Genomic DNA, 18,661 nt, shown 5'->3' with positions numbered 1-18,661 from the left:
TAAACTGCTTTCATTCCTTGGGGGACAAGGAACTTAAGCGATACATGTTAGTTGGGTAGGGAACCTGGTAACCCTAACACACCTGTTGTGGACTAACCTTCAAGAGTGTTCCAACCTTAATCAAGAGCCCAAGAGAGATATAGTCTCTTAATTTCAAATGCATAAACGCGAAAAGACTTAAGACTCGAGTATGATCCCGCTGACTCCTGACCCCGACCGAGAGCCCGCGAGGGATACAAATATAATAGCACGGTAGCAGTATATTGAAAGAGTGCTTGCAAATTGGAACAATTATGAATTGTTTAATTACTGTAATGATATGGTTGGATGTTTTCTTGGCTAAGTTGATGTACAATGTGGTTGCAAATTGGTTATTTTAATCTTACACACCAAACGATTTTAGATGTGCGGCAACAATGAGAGTGAAAAGTGGAGAGAGTTGTAACAATGAAATTCGAACAGAGGAGTCTCATATCGTCACATCTATGAGAGAACCGGTTAGCAGATAGAAGATTTTAAAAAGTGAGTGACTTGCCCAATAGTCGAGACTTGAGGGTGTTTAAGGAAGTGTGACCCAGTGCTCTTTTCTATATACATATATCATGTTCAAACATAAAATATCTCTCTAATTATAAAGTGACTACATTGTCCGCCCATTGATTTTCTCTTTGATCATTGTTTGTTTTCCATTTTTCATTCTAATTGTTAAAACTTAGAAGTTCAAAAGTTTCCTTAAAAAAAAAGTTAAAAGTTAATGTCCTCATTCTACATTATAGTATCTCCAAATGATACGAGAGTATTGAAGTGTCACAACAATGTAGCTTTGTCTTTAGGCCTTTGCATGGATCGGGTATTTTAAATAATCAAATCAATTTGAACTGAAACGATTAAATCGGTTTGAATTTTAATTCAAATAGGTGATTTTCTTTATCAAGTTTTAAACTAAACTAGTTATATAATTTATTTTTAAATAAATTTTAATTCGATTTAATAGTCGAACAGATTTAAATCAATTTTAAAATTCAAATTGGTTTGATAAAACACTCTTTAATCAGTTTTAAAACTAGTTTTTCTTTTTTATTTCTTCTTATTTTGGTTTCATATATTCAAAATTTTAATACTCATTTTCATCTATATTCCTTTTGGGATTTATTGGGTTTGAGTATACGAACTGGTGGATAATCCACTACCGTATTTTTTAGTTTTAATTTACTTTTATATTTTTATATAAATTATTTGTTAATTTTTAATTATAATTTAAATCAAACAATATATAAATATAATGAATAATAAAGAAATTAAATATAAAAAATTGTGAACCCAAATATATTTTAATTAAATGTATATATTTAAGTTTGCTATTTAATTATTGAGCTAATAAATTTATATTTTCAAAAATTATAACAATAAAATCTTTATTTATATATATATATATATATTGGGACAAGAAATTATAAAAAAAATATAATAGTAGTGCATATAAGTATGAGAGATACGCATATACTTTAATATTCATTCTTCCATTAATTAAAAAGTTTGGTTAATATTCGTACACCATACCGGATCAAATTCTCTGTCCAAGTTAAAACAGGTTTGGAGCGGTACCTGTGGAAACAGTTTATTGTAAGCTTGTCGGTAGTGACAGTGCTTGGATTTTATAAGAATAGTTAAAAAAAATATCTATAAAAATAATGAATAAATCATCCATAAACCTGTTTTAATTGAACTTATTTAAAAAATGGTTCAGTTCGGATTTTTAAAATATGGTTCTTTTTTTTTTTTTATCAATTCAGTTTTGTTATACCATGAATTGGATCAGTTCAGTTATTTTGAACCCGTCTACTTATCATTGCATAACCTATCCTCAATGTTACTAGTTGTCCCATTAGAACTGTGTTCAAATTGTATTATGGTGATTAGGGAGTACTAAATGATTTTTAATTTAGTTGTAACATTTTTTAATTAATTGTTAACTTATTAATTTATTGATTTTGGTAGTATAATGTAAATAAACCACTAAGTATGTAAATCAATTCACATGTGATTGTTCTAACTTTATTTTCCATAATAGTCATTCTCAATTTAAGTAAGATTTTTTTAGTGAAGAATATTTTTAATCTCTGTAATAAAAAATTAAGAAGCAAGTGTAATAATATGGATATATAAATATTCAATAGGTAAAAAAAAAAAAAAGTCTACAATTGCTAACCATGTAAGTATGAGATAGGATATAGATATATTTTTTTCAAACCTAGACCATTTTCAATTTCAACCCTATTCACATTTATGAATTTAAACAAACAAAAAATAAATAAACTTTAAATGCATGCACAACTTAATCAATCAGTACCGACAAATCCATGATAATGTAATGATAACATGTTGACTATTGGGTGCACTGATACTGTTCCACCACACCTACACACATTAAGATTTTATTAGAAAGTTCTGTCGTTAAAAATATAACTAAAATTAAGTTTTACTTTTTAATTGAATTTGAAATGAAATATGATTTAATAAAAAATTTGGAGGATAAACATATTCATTGTTAATTAATTTAAATTTTATAAAAAAATGTTAATTATTTAAACAATGAGCTCATCTCTATAATGTTTTTCTCATAACGCAGTATAATAAGCATATATTTGTTTTTCATACGTTCTTTAAACAAGGAAAGGGAACAAGTGCCATCATGTACTGAATTCGGCACCTGTGGTACAAATAAATTAAGTTTCTCTTTTACTGAATAAGCATATATTTTAAGTTTTTCTTTTTAAAAAAAATTAAGATAAACCTAATTTTCAAGAATAAAACTTATACAAACATAAACTTTCTAATGAAGATAGCTTAAAAAGGAATTTTCAAAAAATAAATATACGACGTTTATTTCTTCTTTTTATGCTAACTAATACCCAAAAAAAAAACTTAAATTCATATTATTACTTTAACTTAATAGTAACTTTAAAGTTAAAAAATAAAGTCTAACACTAATCTAAAAACAGAAGGAAAAAAAATTACAAGGATTATTTTTAACATGAACGTGGCGCCCACTATTAGCCTCTTTTTCAAGTTTGAATGCATGCAAAATTTGTGGGCCTAAAGTGATCTTGAGCCTTGACGAACCAAACATAACAATATTAGAAAAGTAAAACGGGACCACAGATGTCACCTTCAGGGAAATGGCGTAACATAAACCAAACGGATTAGCTCCAGAGAATCCAATGAACTCCCATTTATTAAACATACTCTGTAGCTGTAATGCTATTTTTTACAATAAAAACATTCACCAACAGATTTACGTCTAATGATTACAAAAGGTGGAAAATATAAAGCAAATATTTTTATAGCTAGTTATAAAAGATTGATTTGTCTGCTGAAGAGGCAGAATAATAGACAATCCAAGCTCATTTATCCTAATTACTTAGGAGTAGGACAACTTCCAAGGGACTTGTTCTCCCATGTTAAATTAGTAACTTATGTAATAAATTTCAAGTAATCATAGAGCCAAAATAATAATAAATTAGTTGTTTAAGGGACTAATCGTTTCTTTTTTTCTTTTTTTGGATTTATTGTGTTTTAGTGCAGTATAAAATGTTTTTTTAGAAGTAAATTGTGGTGGTGCCTATTTAAAAAACTTCTTCAGAGTTATTGGGCTGGAGAAAAAAATTAGTTGAATCGTTTAAAATAATAAATATAATGTGAAATTATGAGAAAATGTTAAATATATATATATATATATTAAATATAAATATTGGAATTATACATACATAATTTTGTAACAAATTGTCTTGAAAACAAAATGTTTTAGGGATTACTCATTTCAGAATTATGTATGCATAATTCTGTAATGATAACCCAGAAGTACTCAATTAGTCAACTTTTTGTCTATTATGAATTTTTCAGTATGAAATTATAACTAGATATGGGGGAAAAAAACTTGAACTTACTTCCTCCATGCATAGCGACGAACGGTGATCCATGGAGGATAACTATAGTGTTCAAGATTTTCAAAAAGATGAAAAGGGAGCAATTGTGTTGATGACGGAGGAAAAGAGAGCAACAGTGGTGGCAGTTTCAGATGGAAGTTCTGTGGAGGGCAGTCTTGAGATATTTGAAAATAAGGAGGCGCAGTTAGCAAAAAATGAGCTGGAGGAAGCAATTGCCGAGGAAAAGTTTAAGATTTGTACCACAAATGACTGGCTTCGGCCTAGTTTCAGAAAAATAAATTTGTTTGGGCCTCTTAGATTGAGTAGTAAGAAGTCCAGGTTAGGCCTGTGTAAGCTTTCTATATACTAATTTGTTTGCTTTCTATATAGAAATAAATAATACAAATAGAGTTCTATAAATTCATAATAATGACCTGATATTGCCTAGTATTTTTGTAAAATGCTAAAATTTTACATCCAAACGCAATATAATACTATTATACATTTGCCATTCTAACTTTCTATACTAAATTTTTTATTTTTTTACTCAGCAAGAAAAAAAAAATTACCAGCGTCACTCTGGCCGGCACACAACACAGCATCATAAAACTGTAAATAACTCGAACAGAAGGAATGCACTTTTTTAATCTCAAATATACGGCCAAGGAACAATACACATGATTCAAGAGAAAGAGGACGCCCGTCCCACTAATCTATCTACTCCAACAAGTGTTAAAAGTGCTGTGTAGTGGCGTCTGACCGGTAAACTATGTTTCCCGCGTTATAACCATATTCTTTTCTTCTCCATCCCCGTTTTCATTTCTTCCCTACCACTCCACCTCCAACCGCCATGTCCCTCTCCCTTCTATTCATTCTCTTCTTCTTCCCTTTCTCTCTTTCCCAAACACCCCCCCGAGGCTTTCTCATCAACTGCGGGGCCCACTCCGCGGCCCAATTCCAAAACCGCACTTGGCTCCCCGACTCTGCCTTCATCTCTTCGGGCACCCCCCTGAACGTGACCACCCCTGTTCTGTTCCCCACTCTTCACACCCTTCGCTCCTTCCCTCGCCGAGTCAATAAGCACTGCTACAATATTCCCGTGTATCGCGGCGCACAGTATTTGGTGCGGACCACCTACTTCTACGGCGGAGTCAACGGCGCCGGCCACCCCTCGCCGCCGGTTTTCGATCAGATCCTCGATGGGACCCTCTGGAGCGTCGTCAATACCACCCGGGATTACGCTGATGGAAACTCTTCTTTCTACGAAGGGGTTTTCTTGGCTCAGGGGAAGATCATGAGCTTGTGTATTGGCTCCAATACTTACACCGATTCTGACCCCTTTATCTCTGCTCTGGAGTTCTTGATTCTTGAGGGTTCTCTTTACAATTCCACGGATTTCACTAGATATGGCCTTGCCTTGATTGCACGACACGGTTTTGGATATTCCGGACCACCCATTCGGTTAGTCCCAGACTAGTAATGTTTTTGTCCTTTTCATTGCCCTCCCTCACTCTTGTGTTCAAACTTAATGCCTGTCTTTTTGTTCATTTGGTGTTTTTTTTTTTTTTTTGATAAAGTTCATGTCAAGTTTTTTTCTTTCTTTTCTCCTCGGTATGAAAGTAAAGCAACCTTATCCGGCTCGAACAAGATTGCCTGCAGTGAAAAATAAAAAGAGTAAATAAACCTTTAAGAGAGAGAATTTTTAATCAGCATGTCATAGGTTACAACTTATAAGATAGTTGAAGAAGCTTATGGATTAAATTCAGAGCAGAAATGAGTGTTTTTTTTTCATATGAATTTAATTAGAATGTAATGAAAATGTAAAGGTGTATTATAATGTAATCCAATTACAAATCATATGTATATTACTTTTAAAATCACATTAAAGATGATTTTTGGTTTATGTTGTAAAAATCTTTGCCTTTACACTGAACATGATATTAAGAGAAATTATATGGTAACTTGATAAATCTAGGAGTTTTGGTATAGTTGGTTTTTGGACCAACAGCTACATGAGTTCTTATTTAATGAAGTCATGTCATTTTGTTTTGTCAGACTTCATTAAATGAGAACTCATGCAACTGTTTGTCCAAAAACTAATTATACCAAAATTCCTAAATTTATCACGTTATCATAGCAACTCTCATTAATTAAACTCTTTTCACGTATAAGTTATCACGAATGATGCATTGGATTTTCCGAGTTTGCTTTTTACTATGAAATCATTTCCTTATTGTTCTTTTTTTGTTGTTTCCCTAGTCTCTGATGTTGAATATGTGATGTTTTTTTTTCTTCTTTTGGGTCAGGTACCCTGATGATCAGTTTGATCGTGTCTGGGAGCCTTTTGGGCAGAGTAATTCTACCAAAGCAAGCACTGATAATGTTTCTGTTTCTGGTTTTTGGAATCTTCCACCTGCAAAAATATTTGAGACACACATAGGATCCGATCAATTAGAAACCTTGGAACTTAGATGGCCCACGGCATCACTTCCTAGCTCCAATTCCAAATACTACTACATCGCTCTATACTTTGCTGATGACACCGCTGGATCAAGAATTTTCAACATTAGTGTGAATGGTATAACTTATTACCATAATTTGAATGTGATCCCATCAGGCGTTGTTGTATTTGCCAGCCAGTGGCCTCTTTCTGGTCCCACAACAATAACTTTGACCCCTGCTGCTAGTTCTTCCTTGGGCCCCTCAATCAATGCTGGTGAAGTTTTTGATGTGCTGCCACTTGGAGGAAGAACTTTAACTCGAGATGGTATAGCTTTTGATTTCATGTTTCTTTGCTTAACTTTGGGTTTAATTCCTAAAATAATCTTATATGCCAATACATTATTTATAGCAAACCAGAAAAGAGGTGTTTTTAAGCACATGATAGAGAGGAAACATTCCTCTAGTGCCAATGTTGCCGGACAATATATCCTGAGATCTTTTATGTCACTAATAATATTGCAAATTTTAAATTAGCCTTGAACGAGCAATGGCCATTGGCAGCCCCAAAAAACAATAGGACTTGTTCCTGGTTGACTGGTTATTCTTTATTTTAAATCCCAACATGTTCCATCATAGTTATAGTGCGGTTGTACATTAACTGTGGACATGCCAGGTTTTTAAAAGATGAACTTTTTTTTTTTTTACAGTTATTGCTTTGCAAAAGGTAAAAGAGAGCCTCCGAAATCCTCCACTTGATTGGAATGGTGATCCTTGTATGCCTCGGCAGTACTCATGGACTGGCATCACATGTTCTGAAGGACCACGTATCCGTGTAGTGACTCTGTAAGATCAGTCTTGAGTTGTTATAGCACATGGTCTTCTGTCCTTTCAGTCCTATTGTTCTGTGTAAATGAATTGCTTACTTATGATTTCCAGTTGTGTTCAGAAACTTGACAAGTAAGGATCTTTCCGGATCTTTATCACCTTTTGTTGCCAATATGACAGCTCTGACTAACATGTAGGTTCTTAAGTTTCACATATATTACTTCATGAAATTTAGTATTTTTAAATTTTCTGATCAGTAAATCATCGCCTTTCTTGCAGCTGGCTTGGGAATAACAGTTTATCAGGGCAGATTCCTGACCTCAGTTCACTAAAGATTTTAGAGACACTGTAAGTTTTTTATTTTGTGTGTGTTTTTTGAGTCTGATATGATGGTTTACCTTTTAGCATATGGTTCATCACATCACTGGCTGTAGTTAGTCTACCATTTTTCATTCAATGGAAACAAATATTTATTTTGCAAAAGTTCTTTTTATGCTAAAGCTACTCATGTAGCCGTGTTCTATAGCAATTTGCACCATCCAAATGTTTGAAATCTAAGAGAACTTCAATGTATTCATGGAGCTCAGTATTTGCATATTGTTGTTGTATTTTTAGGCACTTGGAAGACAATCAATTCAGTGGAGAGATTCCCTCATCCTTAGGGGACATCAGCAGCTTGGAAAAAGTGTAAGTTGTACCCTATTATTGATACACTAGAGGTTACAAGCAAATTGCTTTTCCTTTGCTATTTCAATGTGTGAATTTTTTTTCCTCTGAACCTCCCCCTTTTATCCCAAGTAGTACTTTCTGATAGTTTCAATTATGCCTAGAAAATTAAGTCAACCTAGACAACCATATTGATTATGATCATTATGAGGTTTAGTTATATGAGTAATCTCTGCTTACTATTATGTAATGCTTGGTTAGATTCGGGAGCATCAGAACAGGCATTTATTGATAACTAAATGAGTTTTGGCTTGAATTTCTTGGGAATCCTGCAAGAGCTACTCGTTCTTTTTTCTCTGACAGATGGTCAGAACTTAATTTTCTGAGGAAACTTAGTGGATTAGAAATTTAGAATACACATTTGTTGATTAATAAGTATTCTGAGGATTCAGAGATACGCATATAATCCACTCTTAAGGAAGATCAGCCAGTTACTCTTCAATTCCATTACATGTTCCTATAAGTTTCTTCCTCTCCTTAGTGGTTTCATGTTACCTGATGATTGACCCCCATTTGTTGCAGGTTTTTACAAAACAACAATTTGACCGGTCAAATTCCAGCAATTCTCGTTGGAAAACCAGGACTGAATATCATGTAAGTAAACACCTATCTATTCATATTGCCCCCATCAATTACAGTGTTTGCTTTACTAACTTGTGCATATTTATCAACAGAACTTCTGGAAATAATTTCTTATCTCCTCCAGCACCTTGAGGGATTCGTTTAGTGCCTTCCATAGTAAAGATGAAGACTGTCCTTTTTTCAAGAAATTTTAATTCTTTTTGTGCCTAAATGATGATTCTGATTCTCTGGTGGAAGTTCTTCATTGTCAATTCGTCAACTAAAGATCAAACTTCATTTCAGCCTTCTCTTGCTGGAGGACATACGGATTTCTTGTTTTGACTTGGAGTGTACTTTCAGATTGGTTGACCATATTCATGTATGATTCTCATCATCAGTTCCATGAAAATTGGAATGTTATTTGAATTGTATTATACATATCCTGGTATAGGCATTATTTATTATTTTTTATTGAAAATTTTGCTTTGTTTCTTTTCGTTTTTTTAATAATTGTTTTGTTTGTTTTCATACTTCTGTAATTTGTTTGTAACATGTTCTGATTTTACCAACTGTAATCATACTTCTAACTTGTTTCTTTGGTGTAATCACTGTATCTTGTAGTTTTACCAACTGTTCGTCGTGCCTACTACGTCCATTTTTTAATTTCTTTTACTTTTGTGGGTATGAGCATAATTTGTCTTATGGCGTGTTTACTCGAGCATATGAAAAATAAAAAAGATTGTACTTGAGATTGGTGCGGGAAAATAAAAGTAAAGGTTTTGTTTCCCCTTGCATGATAAGGAGGGAAGAATCACTTTAAACTTACTTTCACATTATAAGAATGACGAGTTCATGGGAAGTGAAATAACTTTTTTTGATTCGCAAATTATCTTTTGTTCCAATCTTTTTCCGTTATTTAACCAAGCAGCCCAAGCAAATGTGAAAACCGATATTCACTTCTTTCGCGGGGGGGGGGATTTTAGCCTTTATTTTTATATAATTCATGATAAATAATTTTTTAATGTATAAACTATATTATAATTAAAATTTATAATATATATATATATAAATAATTTAAATTGTGATATAAAAATATTTTTAACCATTGACAATTAAAAAGAAACTATTGAAGTTTAAGTTAGGAATAAGGATAAAAGAAGGGATATTATAAAGATAAAATGAGGATAATTTGATATGGTTGACAAAAATAATTTTTGGTTAGTTGCCAAGGTAGTATGTAAAATTAATTTTGTGTTGAAATATCTTTCATTTAAGTAACTTTTGTATTAGATGAAAAGAAAATTAGTATGCTTTTATTATTAACTTGCTTTTAAAACAAAAACATCTAAACATACATCACATTATTATTTCAAAGTTAATTTAAACTAACATTAATTTTAAAAATAAATTTCATTTAAAATCAATTATACAAAATCAAATTCATTTCGAAAATCAATTTTACAACCACTTTTACAAAACACACACACTTATTCAATTTAATCTAAATTGGTTGAATATCCAACATGTATGTAGATGTCATAGAATTTAATCCCAAGATTAGATAATGAACTCGTAACCAATATCCACACCCACATCGCATGCTCATACATCTAACCCTTGCGCAATATAAATAAAATCCAAAGCCTGTTCTAATTTAATGTTCATACTTCTTAGTCATTATCTTCGTTTTTTAATCTTTTAATTTCGTTCTAGCATCGATTATTTATTGAAATTCGTTGAATCCCATTACCCGTGAATGCAGTATATATACAGATCCTACTAGTCAAAAGATGATTGCTTAATTTGTTAATGCAAAGAATATTTCTGCCACTTGTCAGTCTAGGAATTCAAATCAAATATTGCTCAACAATCAAAATACTGTGAAAATGTTTACAAGCCGTTATGCGTGCGTACACTGAAATAGCTCTCCCTAGCTAGCTAGTATTTTTAAAAGTATATTATTACCACTGGCACTCAATAATAATTGAGTCCGTTGATCAGATGTATGTGGCTGATAGGTGCCCATGTGGGACTCGCATGTTGAGGGACTCACTCAGCATCTGGGACATTGCTCCTTAATCAATCAAACTACCCTTACAAGCAAAAATTTAACTCCTACCAAGGGAAATGCACAATGACACAATCCAATGATTATACAAGTCAGAATTTACATTGTAATTTCTCAGATCCACCCAAATTAAACACCTAATTAAGCTAGCATGGCAACATATATAATTTGTTGGAACAAATATTAAGAAATAAGTAAAACAAAAAAAAACTTAATTATTCCAAAGGATCAAAGTACTCTAAAAATAAATAAACATAAGCATGGCAATGCAAATATCTTGCAAGTTGAATTTAATCTACCTCTCTAATTTTCCTTTCTTAATTGGGAAAAGAGGAGGCAAGGCACTGCTTTTGACCTGTGTGCAAATTGGCACGTTAATCATTGGTCTAATTCTAATAGTAGCTGACCTTGTTCTCTCCAACCCTTTCTTTACCCTCTTCACGTGCTGCTGATGTTCTTTGTTACTACTACTCCTTGACCCTTCTTTGGCAGCCACATCACCAAGTGAGCTTGCGGAAGAGGAAGAAGATGAGGAAGAAGAAGAGGGTGACAAAGAAGAAGCACGTTGCTTCTTCAACCTCAACAACTCTTTCCATAGAACAGTGCACTTTGGTGGCCTTGGAGAAGGGTCATCGTCCACAAACCAATTTACTCTACTACTACTATTACTATTATTATTATCCTCTTTGTTGTTGTTGCTCACCACTACTACCTCCTCTTCTAATTCCTCTTCCTCTTCTTCCTCTCCTTCTTTGGTTTTGAGGTTGATCTTGCTCAGCTTCTCTAGATGCTGCATCTGCCAAAAGGGTAGGAGCTTCCCTTCAAAGAAAAGCTCGTCAGCAGTTACCACTGTGTTGTTGTTGCTCGTGTTGTTTGAGAGAAACTCAAACTCAGCAGCATTCCTTGCTCTCTCACGTTCCTTCTCTTGATCTGGCCCCTCATACTCAGCGTTTGGACTGATGGAGATGAAGTTGTTCTCATCTAAGAACTCTGCTGAGAAAGATATTCTAGGACTTGAAGGTGCATCACTAGATCTGAGGTTGCCCTCAATAGGTTCAAGGGAAACCATATTTTTTTTGCTCTTTAATTTCTTGGGGTACGGAGAGAGAGATGAGAATGAGAGAGTGTGTGGACTTGGCTACTGAGAGGTGTGTGCTTAGGCTCTACTCTAGCATATGCATGAGAATTGAGATTTTTAAAGGGGAAGAGAGTGATTTAATTAATGTTGCATTTAGATTTGGGTAACGCTAGTCAGTATCTTAGTTTATTGGTTAAGAAATTAAAACGAAAAAATATTTCTGCTAAAAATCATAAGAGAATTTAAAAAAAAGTCTTGAACAATATAATTTTATATATTTCAATAAAAATATATTTTTTAATTTTTTAACCAACTATATAAGTTAAAAGACTGGTTAATATTTGACTTTTACATTTTTAATCTCTTTCTTTTAACTGTCAGGACAGTGAGATTATAATAATCAAATGGTCTGGTAAACCCGAAACAAGTGATTTAAGGTTCTGTTTAGAATATAGGGACAGCACATGGACGCCTTGGGAAGTAAAAGACAAGCTTTTTTCATTTGCAATTCTTTGCATGCAAGTCTCAACCCCCGTGTCTGCATGCTTTAATATTTTATTGAATACCATACTATGTGAGTGTGGGAGTAGAAAAATTCTTAAATTTATGGAGCGTGTTATGTTCCCAAGTGTCAATTTTTTTGGGTGTGAAGTTACACTACTACTGCTGTGGTCTTTATCTGCTGCCTAAATTATTTACGACTTGCACACTCCTAAATAGATTTGGTATGGTCATTGTCACTTGAAAGTTCAAATAGATCAAGCATGAAGATATTGGTGGGGTTAGAACTGAAATCTGAAATTCAAATGTTTGAAATATCAAAATAAATTAGTTTGGTTGAAAAGATATTACATACATTGGATTCCCAATTAAGGGCTCAACTTCTAAAAAAGAAAGAAAAAAAATTGTTCAAATTGAAATTCAAATTTATCTAAAGATTAATAAAATCGATTATGAAAAAAGTAAATGAGCTCATAAAATAAAATGACAACTCCATGTGATTACATCAATGGTTAACATTTTCAAGATCAAGGGAACGTAAGTAGGCATTTTTCTTTTAGATTACTGAGTAATTATATAATGGTCTCTGCTGTACAGAAGAACATACACAAAAAAACAAAAGGGGATCAAATTATTTCAAATTATATTGAGGCTTGACAAATAAGCTTAAGGATCCTCATGACATTAAATTAAACTGATTGGTCAATGAAAGATTGGATTGTTATTTTGACTCCACCTGCATGCAGGGACTTAACATGGAGGAGTCCCAAGCATGTGGGCACATGAGAGTATTTTCTGAGCATGTGACAACTGGGGTTAAAGATTGGAGAGATATTAATGAAATGACCAAGTTACCCTAATATAAGTTGGTCCCAGCTGGTTCAGTTTGTTATATTTCTTATGTGCAAATGAGTTTATAGTCCTAAGAAAAGGAAATCAAGTTTTGTGTATCTTGTTCAGCTCTTGAAAAAGCTTCCCTTAAGATTTGGTCAGGCTCTAATTAATTCCTGCTGACAGCTAATAAACATTGGAGTAAATCTTTCAATTATTACACATTAGCTGCTTTTGTTTACAAGTACATTATCCTCGGGCATTTTGTGTGGTCCTGCCGTGGACTATTATTGAAGTCGACAATAATGTTAATTGACAGCAGTGTGAAAAAATACAAAAAAAAATTAAGAACATGTGATTTGTCATTAATTTAATAGGGCTAATTGTGCATATCTTTACCGAAAGCAGAGTTCTACCAAGTCCAAGGACAATTAATACTTCACCTTTTCTAACACGTAGGCATCATCTTGAGATTTCACATTTCACCAGTTTGTGCATTGCTTTTCTCTTTTGTTCCAACATTTAACGTTCAAAGGATTTTATCTAAAAGTTGAGAATAACATGCTATGTTTTTGAAGCTCCCTCGAGTTATTATTATCCTCAACAAACTGAACTACTACTACATGTGCTTTCCAGTTCAAGTTTTCTCCTAGTGCCGGCAAATTCTTTATCTCATTCTACAGTTATGCAGAAAGACCAAGAAGGAAAGAAAGAGCCTAGGCATCAAATGTAAAGATCAATGCTTCTGAGCACATTGACCTGTATCATTCAAGTAGGGCCCTTGAGAAATTGACGCATTGTACTATCCAACTTAGGCCAGTAACGGACAAGAGTAAAGAGTTATGCAGCAAGAACTTAGTAGTACCTTCCAATTCAGCTTAATATGGGATAGTGAGGCATATGTATGCTTTGAGAGAAAAAGGGACCACACATTTTGTCTTTTCGGTGTGGAATTAACATGAATTGAGGCTGAAAGTGAAAAAAGAAAACTACGTTTTAAGGGGGAAAGAACAGCTAAAGTTTACAGAAATTGGCTTGGAACATAGATACGAAGTGGTTCTAATTAGTACAATAATTTCTCCAGAGAGAAAGATGCCATTGTGAATGTAGTTCAAGGAGAAATTAAGGGACCATATAGACCAATAAGACCATTATTCTATTAAATTAAAGAGGATTCATGCCAATCACAGCTGTTGTAAATAAAAGGGAAACAAACACAACAATGCTTTAATTTGACTAAGACTCGAGTTATTTATTGTGCACATAATGAACTGAGCTGGATGCTGTCAAGGACTGGTATTAGGTGGGTTTAATAATGTAATTTTCCTTAATTAATTAAAAGCGAAATTTTAGCATTACGCTTTCAGCACAAGCTTTTGTCTTGATTATTGTTATTTCCGTGTTTAATTAATCATTCATTATTAGCTTGTGAACAGTCTACATAACTGTCGTTTTTTTGCCTTTGAAAAAAAAAATCATTGGTCTGCACTGTTGTCATATATAACTCAACGAAAGGAAAAATAGATAAAAATCAGTTTTAAAAAATACTGATCGTAAATTGTTAAAATAATAAAAAGATCAGGTTTAAATTATGTTGTTGAATGTTAATCTCTTAAAACATTGCATTTTCTTTTCATTCAGTCTGTTATTTTTTTAAATGATATTTAATCCACGCAACCATTAAAGCTTGACTATGGGGTTATCAGTTAGGCTTGATAGGAGTGCGTCAAATTAATATAGCTTTGTCTTTGGACGTTAGAAATGAAAACCAACAAGAACTGCCCTGGGGAAGAAATTATGACGAGTATTGTAAAATTTAATCAAAACTTTTTTTAGATGTAGAAATTGACTACAGTATTATAAAATTTAAAACAATTATATATTCTATTTAATTAATTGAGTAAGATTTTTTATATTGATTCAAAACCTTTTAGAATAAATATTGTGGTTTGTATACTTGAATTGAAAAAAAAAATATTTTCAGGATCAAATGCATTCATATCACGTGAAAAATGATTAAATTATATACGTAAGGACTAAGGAGGGATGGAGCAATAATAGTAGATATGTACACATTAAATTATATGTAATAATAGTAGATATGTACACATTAAATTATATGTGTGTTTGAAAATACATTTTCTTTTGGTAATCATTTTTTAAAATGTTTTTTGAAATTTTCTATGCTCAGTCTCCCTCTCTCTATGTTGTCCATGTTCTCTTTTTTAATTTTCGAAAAACTATTCTCCTATTCATAAATTTTGATATTTTTTAAACCAGCACACCGAAGTACAGATACGTAATGCAAGCATATATACTCCCAACAAGGTAAAATCCAATAACAGAAAATAACAACGAAAGTAAAGTCTCCAACGAAACTCTACCTCCAAGAGAAAACAAATGTCCATATATATTGCAATCAGGAGTCATTCAAGAGAAAACAGTATGTTGTGTAAAAAATTTATACCATAGTAAAAATTGTTGATTTTTAAAACAATTATCCTAAAATAATTGAAATGATAACTTGAAATTGGTTGGATGACAATGGGAATAGTGCTTTGTTTCGAACTTGTTTCTCTCGAGAGCATGTGTGAATGAGTTTTTCGACATGAACTCCATTTTTTTGATTGAGAACAGTTTTGAAAAAATAAAATAAAAAGAGAGGTATATTAACAAAATAGGAAAGTATATATAGGATGATTGTAAGTAAAGTGATTTTTAAAATAAAACTTATTTAATTAAAATGGATCTAAAATAATTTTAAATTTTAAAACACTTTTATATTTATTTTCAACTTAAGAAAAAAATTATAAATTTATTTTGTAGTTTTTAAAATATACTCTCCTTACATTTGATAATTGTCCTTCTCGTCACCGACGTTATTATTATTTTCATTTTTATTATTGTTACTACTTGATATCATCCAAATACACCTTTAAACTAATTAATGTAATATAGGCTAGAAAACTTACAAAGTAATTTTATTTAAAAACTAAAAATTAAAAAAATGATTATTTAAAAAAAATGAAACTTATAACTAAGAACTACTTTAATCTGGCCTTTGATTTTTAAATGATTGAACCTCGAGTTACTTATTAAACTGCATAAATCAATATATATATTAATTAATTTGTAAACTTTTATCATAAAAAGTATACATAGTATATTTATCATATATTTATAAAATAATTAACTTTGGGTTGTAGAGTGTTTCATTATCCTTTAAGTCTTCAACTTGATTCTTATCAATGTCAACTTTTACTTTTAATTTTAGATCTTGAATTTTCTAAATGATTTTAGATCTTGAATTTTCTAAATGCAACTAAAAGTGTACGTGAGTGACATAAAAAAAATAAAATGATAAATTTAACTAAAGGTATCGTGTTCAAAAGGAGAGAGAGTAATATTGGGCAATGCAACACTGCAGAGACATTGGACAATGTGTATACCAAGTTGGACATAGTATAAACGAAAAAGTGAGTGATAGTTGAGAAGGTAAAAAAATTAAGAATTTAAGGATATGTTTGATTTCTTAAAACCAAATTACTGGACAAAAATATAAGTTACATTCACAATTTTTTTTGTTATATATGTCGTTTGATGAATAATAAACGGTATAAGTAAAATAATATCAAATTTATTAAAATGCTTTTTAATATTTTATATTAATATTTATATCAAATTTAATGTGTTTGCTAAAAATAAAAGTGAGTGAGATATTTGAATAAAAAATATAGTTTTCATTTTTAAATGATTATGTAAGCCATTTATTGTTATTTTCATTATTAAATAAATAAAAGTTGGAATAGATGTATCTTTTAAATATTTTGTATTTAGGATAAAAAGTTATCTCATATTTTTCTGAATAATAAAAATTAGAAATTTTATTTTGTTCCTTAATCATTTTATAAATCAAATATGAAACAAAATATTTATCATGTCTCTTAACATCATTTTTAATGACTCATTTGAAAATTTTATAAAACTAACTATATATTTTCACCAATTTATAATCGAGTTGACCAATTTAAATAGATCATTGATCCAAATAGCTTAATAAACTAGCTATTAATTGGTACCCAATTCAATCAGTTGAGTCCAAGTTATACTCCCATTAATTTTCAATTGATACATAATTGATGATGTTAAAAAATGAGTTCCAAATTAAACATAAGATATCCCCCGATCACCAAAAGCCTTTTTAATGCTATTTGTTTTGTTGACCAACCATTTCTGTAGGATATCGATCAAATAATCAAAATTATTTTGAGCTTAATTTTTTTGTGATCTCTCGAGATTGATGGGTATGTTCAATTATGAATACTATCAATTTTCCTTTTAATTTGGCATTTCTTTTGTTAAATGATGCCCTAATCCTCCATTCCTCCGTTACCAAAATGATACCCTAATCCTCTAATCACTACAGTATCTAATACACTTGTCAACATATCTAGTTGGTTTCAACTTTTCAACATATATTTAAAGAAAGTCAGTAATATCATTGTAAATTTCAGAATTATAAAGTGACATTACCTCAGTAAAAAAAAAAGGTGACATAATCTTTAAAAATATATAGACGATGTAATTCTCAACTTCTTAACTTAAAAACAACGACAAAATAAATAATGCTATTGTCTACTTCCAAATTAAAAATAATAATATAAAAGAATAGGCAATGTCATTATCTGTTTCCATATAAATAAAAAATAGTCAATGGGTTTGCTGACTTCCAAATTTTACAAATAATAAATTAAAAATGGTAAGTTGACTATGACAATGTTGACTTTCTCTAACTAAATTTTAAAAAAAAACTATTTTAATAAGTTGACTTTTTTATTGTCAATTTTCTTTTGATGTTGACATTCCATGAACAATAGTAAGTATCTTTCTAATGACTTATCTAATTACACTATGTTGATAAAATAAACCTTTATATTTCACATCATGATTTTTTTAAAATATTTAACTTATTATTAGACTAATAAAAAAATAAATAAACAACGAGTTTGTTGACTTTTGAATTTTGTAAATATAAAATTTAAAAAGATTAAATTGACTATAACAATGTTGACTTTCTCAAAACTAAATATAAAAACTATTTTAATAAGTTAATTTTTTGATTGTGAATTTTCTTTTGATATTGACATTCCATGGTCAATAATAATAATTTTCTTTCTAATACTTTTTAAAATTAATTTACTTATCTAACTACACCATGTTGATAAAATAAACTTTTTTTTTATTTCACATCATGATTTTTTAAAATTCTTTAATTTTTCCTAAACATAATAATTATATTATTTACAGTTTGTGCCCATATTTTGATATATATTAAATGTTTAATTACTTTTTTCTCTATAATAGTAACAAATTTTATTTTTAATCCTCGCAATTATAATTTGTTGAGTCTTTTAATCTTCATTTTTTAAAATCACCTCTAGATCTATTAAAACATTTTCATAATTGACTTTTGTTATAAATATAAGGACTAAAAAGTAATTAAGATATAATAAAAGAATTAATTTGTAATATGAATGTTACTCGCAATTTTTTCATATATAATATGGATATTTTTCAATTTTCAACAACTTAACAATTTTTGCTAAAAAACAAAACTAACTTAAAAATTTCTGCATCCAAGACTAGAGAAACATGGATCGGGCTGGATTACCATTTACCAACCTGACCCAACTTTTAAAATGT

At 30.9% G+C, this 18,661-nt stretch overlaps 2 protein-coding genes across 2 annotated transcripts; one reads left to right on the top strand and one right to left on the bottom strand.

The window, feature by feature from the left end:
• Positions 1-4,522: 4,522 nt before the first annotated feature.
• LOC114370170 (leucine-rich repeat receptor-like serine/threonine-protein kinase At2g14510) lies at positions 4,523-9,085 on the top strand. The gene is made up of 8 exons (XM_028327459.1): positions 4,523-5,387; positions 6,233-6,693; positions 7,076-7,211; positions 7,315-7,386; positions 7,473-7,541; positions 7,809-7,880; positions 8,442-8,513; positions 8,594-9,085. Exons 1-8 carry the CDS (start codon positions 4,777-4,779, stop codon positions 8,631-8,633), a joined length of 1,533 nt encoding a protein of 510 aa, XP_028183260.1. The 5' UTR covers positions 4,523-4,776; the 3' UTR covers positions 8,634-9,085.
• A 1,233-nt stretch (positions 9,086-10,318) lies between these two features.
• On the bottom strand, positions 10,319-11,735 carry LOC114370296 (uncharacterized protein DDB_G0280579-like). Its single transcript, XM_028327603.1, has 2 exons — positions 10,848-11,735; positions 10,319-10,595 (listed from the first exon to the last, which is right to left on the bottom strand). Exons 1-2 carry the CDS (start codon positions 11,615-11,617, stop codon positions 10,589-10,591), a joined length of 777 nt encoding a protein of 258 aa, XP_028183404.1. The 5' UTR covers positions 11,618-11,735; the 3' UTR covers positions 10,319-10,588.
• Between the last annotated feature and the right edge of the window lie 6,926 nt (positions 11,736-18,661).

This window comes from Glycine soja, chromosome 10 (genome assembly GCF_004193775.1).
Source record: "Glycine soja cultivar W05 chromosome 10, ASM419377v2, whole genome shotgun sequence".
Taxonomy (NCBI): domain Eukaryota; kingdom Viridiplantae; phylum Streptophyta; class Magnoliopsida; order Fabales; family Fabaceae; genus Glycine; species Glycine soja.
Note: the sequence above shows the minus strand (reverse complement) of the source record. Positions and strands in the feature narration are given on the sequence as shown.

What these genes read in the sequence shown, in the direction of transcription:
- LOC114370170 (XM_028327459.1), top strand. Translation starts at nt 4,777, where the DNA reads ATGTCCCTCTCCCTTCTATTCATTCTCTTCTTCTTCCCTTTCTCTCTT. An exon ending in ATGACAGCTCTGACTAACAT is followed by an intron (nt 7,387 to 7,472) that starts GTAGGTTCTTAA and finishes CCTTTCTTGCAG; the next exon opens with CTGGCTTGGGAATAACAGTT. An exon ending in CTAAAGATTTTAGAGACACT is followed by an intron (nt 7,542 to 7,808) that starts GTAAGTTTTTTA and finishes TTGTATTTTTAG; the next exon opens with GCACTTGGAAGACAATCAAT.
- LOC114370296 (XM_028327603.1), bottom strand. Translation starts at nt 11,617, where the DNA reads ATGGTTTCCCTTGAACCTATTGAGGGCAACCTCAGATCTAGTGATGCA.